This window comes from Ornithodoros turicata, chromosome 1 (genome assembly GCF_037126465.1).
Source record: "Ornithodoros turicata isolate Travis chromosome 1, ASM3712646v1, whole genome shotgun sequence".
NCBI classification, from domain to species: domain Eukaryota; kingdom Metazoa; phylum Arthropoda; class Arachnida; order Ixodida; family Argasidae; genus Ornithodoros; species Ornithodoros turicata.
In genome coordinates, this window is record NC_088201.1 from 163,268,717 (window position 1) to 163,279,875 (window position 11,159).

The 11,159-nt window shown below is 50.4% G+C and overlaps 1 protein-coding gene across 1 annotated transcript; it reads right to left on the reverse strand.

Moving 5' to 3' along the window:
• Positions 1–9,795: 9,795 nt before the first annotated feature.
• On the reverse strand, positions 9,796–10,722 carry LOC135388634 (uncharacterized). Its single transcript, XM_064618300.1, has one exon. The coding sequence runs from the start codon at positions 10,720–10,722 to the stop codon at positions 9,796–9,798; it is 927 nt and encodes a 308-aa protein (XP_064474370.1).
• Positions 10,723–11,159: the final 437 nt, after the last annotated feature.

The window sequence follows — 11,159 nt, forward strand, 5'->3', positions numbered from 1 at the left end:
TTCAAGGCAATACGTAGTTACGTCCAGCACAGTAATGCCACTATGTGTGCACACATTTTGTGTACGCGATGACGGTGTTCCACATTTCACTTCTATCAAGTAGGAATTGTTTGTGTGGAAAAAGCAACATATGGGTGGGTGAATATGAATTTCGCAGATATTAGTAACGTGTAATACAAACCATTTACTTATCTTTTACAGCTGCACAGATTTCTTAATTGTATGAATACCTCAACTCATGTGAAAGCGAAGCAAACAAATTTTGTTAAGAAATCTGTAATCAGTGATCTACAACAAAGTAAACTTCATTTGTGCACATGCTTTGTGAACGTAATCACTGTTTCACATCTTACGTCTAATATAGTTGAAAACGATAAAAACCCCTGTGCAGGAAAAGACGAGAACGGAACACAGAAAAGATGAGGACACCACACTGAACTGCCAACCAAAGAACTTTTATTTTGTGAAACATGCCTTAAATACATGAGACCTCCTCTCCCCCTCTATTCCCTCTCATGTTGGACTTCCTGTTTACCTCACCAAGATAAATACAGGGGTTACTGACGCAGTTACTACCTGCTTTTTTTATCTCATGCGCCTCTCGAAAGAGAAGGCTACTTCGTTTTTTACACCTGAACAAAATTTTTGTTTTTTTGGAATTCTGCCTGACATCCCACACATAATGTAAAAACCCCGAGACTAGGGAACACGAAGGGACAGACAAAAACGATGTCTTTTCACACAAGTCACACACGTCAAACACGAAGTCGAGTCAAACGAACACAAGTCAAACACGAAGTCACGTTTGTGTCTGTCCCTTCGTGTTCTCTAGTCTCGGGGTTTTTACATTACGCATCATCTTCACCAGCTCGCTTGCTTCCTAACCATTTTTTCATTGTCACCTCCACATGTCAATAAGTGGTCCCCCAATGCACCGTATCTATTAGAGGTATTAGTTGAATGTTCTTTTAAACGAGTGTTCATGCACCTTTCAATTAAAAACGATTGAAAAAACCCCAGTGCTTTATCAACCAGCCAAAACACTCGCACTGTTTATGCACCTTGATGATTCCCCGATATATACCTTATCACACTTTCGTATAGAGTAAACTATATGAATATGGCATTCTGCAACTTTCTTCCCGGGATCACCAACCAGGCCAAGTTTTAACCGTGTTTCATATCATATCTAGTCAATCATGCTTTCTGTTAATTCATGTGAATCACCAATCAATCTTTTTTCATGTTACGACAATATACTTGCATATGTGGAGAACTGAAAGGTATATGCTACGTGTGAACATGAATGTCATCAGATTGGACGGTGGGAATGGTCTTTTACGATACAGCTAAACACACACCGTCCTTAAGCCCCTTTCTTTGAGTGTGGAAGGGGATGACGTGAATGATACGGTTGCAAAAAGAGGTGCATGAAAGCTGTTCCACTTCCAAACCAGACTTTTAAGAGAAAAGTTACATGGTGGTTAAAATGGATTCATGGAGTACCTGCGTGGGATTCGAAGTGGTTATGCAACTTGCCATATCAAATATAACCGATTACCAAATATATATTTGCGAATAAATCCAGTCTACCATTATCATACACTGTGTGTTATCATTCCACAACTCAGCCGCAAAAATATTTGTTGTTACGAATAGCGTTTGAAACAATTTCCATTGGCAAACCTTCGCAACATAGCTTTGAGGGTCGTTGCAGAAGAAAACTGTTTCACAAAGCACTTGTGACAGAAAACATTCTTCACTTGCGAAAGCGAAAACGAAGCTGCCTACTTCAAGTATTGCCGTTCCTTGGCAATCACAAAACATAATCTGCGCACTAACGAAGAAGTGTTTCAGCCAACATACGCAGGACGACGGGCATGAATGTACAAATGTAGTCACTTCTTCGCACAATGTCGTCGTTGAGAGATGCGTCGTCGAGGTACACTGGGCACCTTCTTCTATATCATCCAAAGCAGCCTCAGCTGGCTGGCGAGCATCACAATATTTAACGAACATCACAGTCCACAGACACAACTGCACAGAACGCACAGGATCGTACGTCCGCAGTGATCGGGAATACCGTGAACACATCCACACACCCATTGAGAAGCGACGGCAGCCATAACTCACGCTGGATTGGATACGGATTGAAGTGGCTATCTTGAGAAATAGCATGCTCGGTGCACATTGTTTGCAGATAATTTCAACTTCAGTACAGATCTAGGTGGCAGATTTTGCAATGTTAGCAACAACTGTCCCACAAGATGGCGATCTCCGTTGTTTTACGCGGGGAATGGGCCGAAATACATGGCAAGATGGCGACCTTGACCCACCTGAAGCCGGCCGTGGTCGCGTCAAGTTGCCCGTTGTGTCTCCGCTCGGCAGCTCGCCACGGCGCGGCGCTAGCTGTCCTCCCTTCGCCGCTCCGTTTAAATTCGCTCCCGAGAAATCCGCTCGCGCGACGAAAGTAAAATTTCGGTTCTAGACTCAGAAAAATGTCTTCTTTCGAACGAAACGAAGAAAAAAATCGTTTCATAATCCCTTTAAGTACCGGACTCGCAGAACTATTGCGGACTGCAAAAAGTCGCACATATTTTGAGAAGCTATCCACTAATACGATGATCTCTTGGTTGCGGCTTGAGCTCGGTGGGAATGGCCCCAAATGATCAAGGTGGATCACCTCGAATGGTCTCTCAGCTGCAGGGATAGGGTGGGGCATTCCTGGTTTCTTTCCTGCTGGAGCCTTGTGAAAGAGGCACTTTGTGCATTGTGAGATGTACCTCTTAACATATTTCCTCATTCCGGGGAACCAATACCGTCGTTGCATCTTGTTCACGGTTTCGTCCACGTGACTGTGTCCCATATCAGGTCGTGATGCTTTACTGCCATTGTCTTGCGGTTGCTTTTGGGAATAACAAACAACCATTTCTTGCCTGCTGAAGTTTCCTCAGTCCTGTACAGCAAACCGTGTTTCAGCGCAAACCCTTTCACTTCACCTTTTTCTCGTTTACTTCGGTCTTCTGGCTTCTTCTTCAAAATTTCAATTAGGTGGCGTAATTCGTCGTCACCCATTTGGATGGCAAGAACCCGTTCTTCCTCACTGGAGGTGTACCACACGTCAAACCTCTCTTCTATGCTTTTCTCTTCGAGTGGTGAAACTGGTGGGCGACTTAGAGCGTCCACGTGGCTCATCTTTGAACCCTTTCTGTGGTAGATCGAGAAGTCATATTCCTGTATACACTCCATCCATCTCGCAATCTGCGCAACCTTTGTCTTGGCTGCGTTCATATATAAAATGGTTCGATAGTCGGTAAAGATAGTAAAATGAATGCCCACCAGAAAAGTGCGCAACTTCTCCACTGCCCAAACGACTGCCATCAATTCCAACCTGGTGGAATGATAGTTTCTTTCGGGTTCACTTGTCCTGCGACTGACGCAGTAAACTAAATGCATACGCCCGTCGCTCCCTCGTTGCAGCAGTATAGCTGCCAGTCCATCTCTACAAGCATCGGTGTGTAGCTCAGTTTCCGCGTTGCGGTCATATAGAGCAAGTATTGGTGCACTCGTCAGTTCTTCCTTGAGCGTTTCAAATGCCTTTTCTTGTCTTTCTCCCCAAATGAAGACGCATTTTTCTTTGTGAGCTCTGTGAGGGGTGCCGCTTTGAGAGCGTGTTGAGGAATGAGTCTTCGAAAGTAGCTGATTAGTCCAAGGAACCGTCGTACTTCGTGGACATTTTTCGACCGTGGATACTGGCGTATATCTTCTAGTTTTATTTCTCCTGGTTGTATGCCATTCTTCGTTATTCGAAATCCTAAGAAGCTGACCTCCTCCATTAAAAAGTCACATTTCTGCAGCTTTAGCGTCAAGTTTGCTTTTTTCAGAGCTTCCAGAACTCTTCTAAGTGCTGACCTTCCCTCTTCACATGTTTTGCTCGGGACGAGTATGTCGTCGAGGTAACACACAGCGGTTTGAAATCTTAGAGGTCCTAGTGTCTTGTTAATTAGCCTCTGGAATACGCTGGGTGCATTACACAGACCGAAGCTCATATAGAGGTACTCATAGTGCCCATCTGGCGTAATGAATGCCGTTTTAGGGACGGACTCCTCCTCTATGGGCGCTTGCATGTAGCCGCTTGCCAAATCGAGTGTCATTAAATACTCGCTGCCACTTAGTCGGTCCAACCGGTCATCGATTATTGGTAATGGAAACCTATCCTTCTTCGTCTGTTGGTTCAGCCGCCTGTAGTCCACCACTTTCCTGAATTAGCCGTTTTTCTTTTTCACCAGAAGGCAGGGACTGGCGTAGGGAGAGGTGGAATCTCTAACAATCCCCGCTGCTTTTAACTCGTCCACTATGCGGCGCAACTGTTCTCTTTCGTCGTGGCTGGCACGATATGGTCGGCTGTAAGGTGGTTTCGAACCCTCGACCTCTTCAATGGTCAAAGACGTGACGTCAGTCTTTCCTGCTCGTCCCAAAGAAAAGTCTTTCTTAATAATCAGAGGTTCATGAGAGTCGTTGATTACGGGAACCATGGTGTGTCCTTTTCGTACTTCGAGCAAGCAACTCAGTCCGTCGCCGTAGTGCGGGAACATAATTAAGTTGGTTTCGTCAGTGTCGCCAGACTGAACGTTAACGAACTGTACAGTCTTGGGAGGTACCGTTACCGTTTCAGTACTCCTAAGCGTGCATTTAGACTCGCCGTCATCTAGGGTGAAGTTCTTAAACGGCCCTTCTTTTGAGCTATCAATGAGCCGCATCTGATCTTTGGCATTTATCATAACAACGTTATCCAGGTCCAGGAATGTACGCCCAACCAATACATCGTGACAAATTACGTCATCGGAGACCACGTAAATCTCGACATCGGCACTTATGCCATCGATTTCGAGTGTCGCTCGTGTCTTGTCTTCTCTTCTTCTGGCCCAATCCGTATAGTGCATCGTCCTCAGTCGCGGGATGAACCACACAGCCCGATCTTACTGCTGTTGACGCCGTCATTATGGTCACAGTGCTGCCTTGATCTATGAAAGATGTAGCGTCTACGCTTCCGTTAATGCGAACATTCTTCGTATGTTTGCCAATATATTCTACACACAATGTGTCCTGACGCCTCGGGTGCGCATCTTGAGGCTTAGATTTGCAGTTTCGCTTGCCATGACCCAATTGCATGCATTTTGTGCAGAATTTTGTTCTTTGTCCTTGGGACAGTCTGCTGCTAGATGATTCGCGTATTGATTACGGTTATAACATTTGACACGTCCGTGTTTGTCTCTTGCGGGAGCCCACATTCCTCCCTTTTGATGAACAGGCTTCTGCTGGCTCGTGGTAGCTTTTGCTGTCTTAGAGTCTGATGTTGATGCTTCCTTCGATCCCCCAAAATGATCTCGGCGTTCTCTCTCAAGCCCGTCACTGCGTCGTAAATCACGCAACAAATCCTCGAGGCACGCATGGTTCTTTGGCATTAACATCTGATAAGTTGTCCTATCAATCACGCCTAACAAGATCTGTTCTTTGCTCTGAATATCTGTCAATCCACAACGTTTACACAAATGCATTTTATCCATGAAATATGCCAGAATAGACTCGTCCTTACCCTGAACGCGACGTCTCATCTCATCGAACTCGTTCACTGGGTCGCTCGTCGGCGCGAACATTTTTCTAAAGTTCAACTCAAAAAGTTCCCATGTTGGACAGTCCTTCGCCTTGGTGCGGTACCACTGCGAGGCAGGTTCCACAAGCTTGGCTTGGACCAGCATCAGCTTGGCGGCGTCGTTCCACTTGCAGTGAAGCGAGAGCTCGTTGAAGGTATCCAGCCACTCTTCCGCATGGCGCTCGTCTCCTTCCCCATTGAAAACTTGTACCTCTTTCGAAAGGTCCGGTAGTAAAGTGCGTGGAATGGGACTTTCGTTCGCCTTGGCTTTGGTGTCCATTAGTTCCCTCATCATGCGGTTACGCTCCGCCTCTTGCTCCTTTATAAATTCCAGAAGTTGGTGGACCTACTGCCCGGCCGTCGCATCTGAAGTTTCTGAGTCGTTGTCATCGTCCGCCTTCGGATTCGCATCATCGGTGGTGCTTGTAGTGGTGCTTGCGGTGCCTACAACGTCACTTCGTAACTTAGGTGGCATCTTCGGTGAACCGTCTTCGTTGTCCCACTTGTGGGGACAGGGATGAGCTTGTAGAATCATACTTCTCAATAAAGTGTAAGCTTCGCAACCGTCGTACGCGTAACTCGTGCGTTTAAAAAGAAATACGAAGCTTCGTTGTCGTCGTAGGGCACTTATGCCCAGGGCCTGCTCTGGCCGAGGGACGCAGAGTCGAGACAACACGTCTTCACACTTCGAGAACAGACTCCTTTATTTCACATTATGTACAGTAAACGAAATCGGAGCATTGGATTACGTGAGTTACAATATGCTGCTGTCGCGTGTTGAGTGAGGCCAGGAGACAAAAGGCGTCAAGTCGGACCAAACTATTTTATTGACCGTCCTAGCCGGTCGCTCGAGTAGAAGAAGAAGTAACTAGCTCGCGTCTCGTGAGCGCGAGATGGCAGGGCACAAACAGGGTCATGTGGCCAAAGGCGATGTTGGTGCAGCTAGTGCTGCTACATCATCCTCCCTCCCCTGGAGAAAGATGATGCTGAAACTGCAGGCTGGATAGTGCGGTGCAGATCCCACGATACGTGCTTGCTTGAAGCTGGGCGCAGTGGGAAAGATCGAGATATGGCTGAGGGGGCGGTACGATCGTCATGCTGTGTGTCAGACTTGTTCGAATCTGAAGAAACTTCCAGCTGGGTGAAATGCGCCAGAGATGAGGGGTCTAGGTGAGCGGGCTGCAGCCTATCGATGGAAATGTTGTCCTCGCGGCCATTAAGCTGTACACGGTAGAACTTGGCGTATCGGTGCAGAACTTGAAAGGGGCCGTCGAAATGAGGCTGAAGAGGCTTACGAACGGCATCCCGGCGAATAAAAACATGTGTACAGCTTTCAAGCTCTGGGCTGATGAAGGGATGGCTACGAAGGCTTCGTCGGGTTGGGGAAGGGCAGAGCTGGGACATTGTCAAACGGAGTTGGTGAAGGAATGACGATGGCTCGGCTGCTTCGGGGCGCACAGGATGGAAGAATTCTGACGGCAAACGTAGTGACGTCCCGTAGACGAGTTCTGCGCTGGAGGCGCCGATGTCTTGCTTGAGGGCTGTCCGAATACCGAGCAGCACTGTAGGAAGAGCGGCGAACCACTGGGTACGCTCACGCGCGCAGGAGAGGGAGGCCTTAAGGTGACGGTGAAAACGCTCAACGAGCCCGTTTGCTTGGGGGTGGTATGAGGTGGTTCTTATACGATGTGTGCCGAGGGTCTCCAAGAGCTGGGTGAACAGCCTGGCTTCAAACTGGCGGCCGCGATCTGTGGTAAGGGTAGCAGGCACACCAAAACGGGCTATCCAGCCGTGCAAAAAGGCTTCGGCAACGGTCTCGGCGGTGGAATCGGCGATGGGAATTGCTTCTGGCCACCTCGTAAATCTGTCAACGCATGTTAACAGGTATGAATGACCATGCGACGGGGGAAGCGGGCCCACGAGATCGATGTGCACGTGCTAAAATCGGGCGTCAGGGAGCGGGAATGCTGCTAAAGGTGCCTTGTTGTGCCGGTTGACTTTCACACGTTGGCAGACGAGGCAAGCGCGGGTCCATGCCCGAACGTCGGCGTTCATCGATGGCCATATAAAGCGGGTGGTGAGCAGCTTCTGCGTGGCGCGGATACCAGGGTGGGCTAGGGCATGCACGCTATCAAAGACAAGGCGACGGAAAACCTGCGGAATGAACGGCCTGGGTCTGCCCGTGGAGATGTCGCAAGTTAACTTGAGGAGCGATCCGGGCAGAGGCACCTCTTCGAAAGAAAGAGTGGTGGCAGAATCTCGCAGTTTCCGCAGCTCTTCGTCTGACTGCTGCGCCTCGGCGATCTTGGAATAGTCCATCGTCAACTTCGGAAAGGTGACAGCATCGACGTGCATCCTGGACAGAGCATCCGCTACAGGGTTGTCGGTTCCGTTCACGTGGCGGATGTCGACGGTGAACTCACTTATGAAGGCCAGCTGTCGGGCTTCACGGGGAGTGTAACTGTCGGCAGCCTTGGACAGGAACGCGTAAGTCAAAGGCTTGTGATCTGACAGGATGTAGAACGTTCTTCCTTCGACGAAATACCTGAAGTGGCGGATGGCTAAATAGGCAGCGAGCAGCTCACGGCCAAACGCGCTGTAGCGGGACTGCGCTGGAGAGAGCTTCTGCGAGAAGAAAGACAAAGGTCTCCACTGCCCGTCGATGTACTGCTGTAAGACACCGCCAACAGCATGGTCAGAGGCGTCAACCATGATGTTAGTTGGCGCGCCGTGTTTCGGGTAGACGAGGACAGTAGCGTCTGCAAGGGCTTGTCTGGCAGCGAGGAAAGCGGTGTTCGCTTCTTCCGTCCACGAAAACGGCGTTGAAGATGGCGTGCCGCGCAGCATGTCTGTCAGAGGTCGCAAAATGCGCGCACAGCAGGGAATAAATCGTCGATAAAAGTTCACCATTCCCAAAAACTCTCGCAGCTTACGCAGTGACGTTGGCGTTGGGAAGTTGCGTATGGCAAGAACTTTGTGGTCGAGAGGGCGGATGCCGTCGCTGCTGATTAGGTGCCCGAGGAACTCCAGCGATGGCTTGCCGAACTCGCATTTTTCGGCGTTCACAACAATGCCGAACTCTTGGAGACGCTGGAAAAGCGCGCGAAGGTGGTCTTCGTGCTCCTCGGGGGACCCGCTGGCAACGAGGATGTCATCTATGTAGGCAAACGCAAAGGGAAGGCCGCGCAGCACTTGATCCATAAAACGTTGGAAGGTCTGGGCGGCGTTTCGCAGACCAAAGGGCATCCTGAGATATTCGAACATGCCGAATGGTGTAACGATGGCAGTCTTGGAAACGTCGGAGGGTTCTACTGGAATGTGATGGTAAGCTTTTACCAAATCGACCTTGGAGAACATGGTCATGCCGTGGAGATTGGAGGCGAAATCGTGAACATGCGGGATGGGATAGCGATCTGGCACAGTAACCTTGTTAAGGGCTCTGTAGTCGCCGCACGGCCTCCAATCTCCGGTCTTCTTCGGTACCATGTGCAAGGCCGATGACCAACTGCTGGAAGAAGGCCGGACGATTCCAAGCTGGAGCATGTGTTGGAATTCCTTTTTCGCAATGGCGAGGCGCTCGGGGGCCAGGCGACGAGGACGGGCATGCACGGGAGGACCTGTAGTGACAACGTGGTGAGTCACTGTGTGCATCACGGGCCGCTCGGTGTTACATGGCTTCAAGAGGGATGGGAACTCCTGCAGGATGGCGGAGTATGGACAGTTTCCAGCCTTGAAGCGGGCGATGCGGCTGCACACTGAATGGCGACAGGGAATGCCGTTGACGCGAAACCGGGTTTCTGCATCCCAGAGCAAGCGTTTTTTCATGTTCACCATGAGACCGAAATGGCTCAGAAAGTCTGCTCCCAGAATAGGGTACTGCAAGTCAGCCACAAGGAAAATCCATGCGAAGGAGCGGCGGAGGCCCAAGTCGAGAGTGAGGGAATGCTCTCCGTAGGTCGCAATCGGCGTGGAATTAACAGCTTGCAGGGTGCGGGACGTTGGCTTGCGTGGTGAACGAAAAAGAGAGGACGGAAGCACACTGACGTCAGCGCCGGTGTCAACAAGAAACTTTAGTCCGGAATTGTTGTCAAGAACAAAGAAGAGGCGGGATGGACGAGTGCCAGAGTCACCAGCCGCCATATCTAGTGACTGGCTCGGGAGTTTCCCTGGAAGGTGCATGGTGGTGTACAGTTGCGAGCCTTGGTGCGGAAACGGCGATGATACCAGCAAATTCCAGCTGGAGATGGGGAACGTCGATGCGCGAAGCGGGATCGGCGTGAAGACGGAGAAGGACTGCAGTGGCGGAGGGCTGCAACCTCCAGCTGCAGGTTGGAGATCTGTTCCACGAGCTGAGAAAGGTCCACTGCTTGCGGCGAGCTGGAACCAGTAGCCGTAGGCGGAGAAGGGGGGTGCGAGGCCACAGCTGCGATCTGCGGTGGTGCCATTTCCATGATCTTGTCGGCAAGGTTGGCCAGGTCGTTCAGGCTCATGGTGCCAGCAGCGGCTAAAACCATGCAGACATTGGCCGGCAACCGCTGGAGGAAGAGTTGGCGGAGCAGGGAATCGTCGATTACGGCGCTGTCGGGACGGTCGCCGAGCAGTTGGCGCATACGCCGTAAGAGCTGAGAAGGCGCGCGATCTCCGAGTTCTTCTTGGGTCAGCAGGCGCTGGAATCGCTTTTGCTCCGACATAGACGTCCGGCGAATTAATTCAGTCTTGAGCACGTCATATGGTGATTGTGTCGGTGGGGAGGCAACCAAGTCGCGCACCTCGGAAGCATCAGTAGGGGAAAGTGCGGCAACGACGTGGTAGAACTTCGTCAGTTGGTCACTGATGAGACGAAGGGCGAATTGGGCCTCAGCTTGCCCGAACCATACGACGGGATCGGCGGCCCAAAACGTCGGCAGCTTGATAGCGACGGCGGAAACTTGAGGTGGGGGCAACAGGGGCGCCGCAATAGCGGGCACCGCAACGTTCTGTTGCTGTGGTCCTGGGACTTGCTGGACTGGCGGAAAGTGGCCTGCTGGTCCTGGGAGAGGGCCAGTAGCAGAAGGGGGTCCAGTGGCCATCACGTCCGGGTCACCAGTTGTCGCGTGTTGAGTGAGGCCAGGAGACAAAAGGCGTCAAGTCGGACCAAACTATTTTATTGACCGTCCTAGCCGGTCGCTCGAGTAGAAGAAGAAGTAACTAGCTCGCGTCTCGTGAGCGCGAGATGGCAGGGCACAAACAGGGTCATGTGGCCAAAGGCGATGTTGGTGCAGCTAGTGCTGCTACACTGCTTTAGGCACGTACAGACCACCCTGCCGGGGAAGCGTACCCTGGCCCGTGGTATCCCCTTGCAAGTTATGACCAACGTGTCAATGAGGCCAAACACACGCACTTACAGTGTTTATGTCTGACGTGTCAGAGTATAGCTCACAGGGGCAATAGTTAGCTACTCAGGGTTCCGAAGTCCGACTTACGCGTTGTCACCGGTGCACTCCATCGGTAATTTTCCTGTGTCACT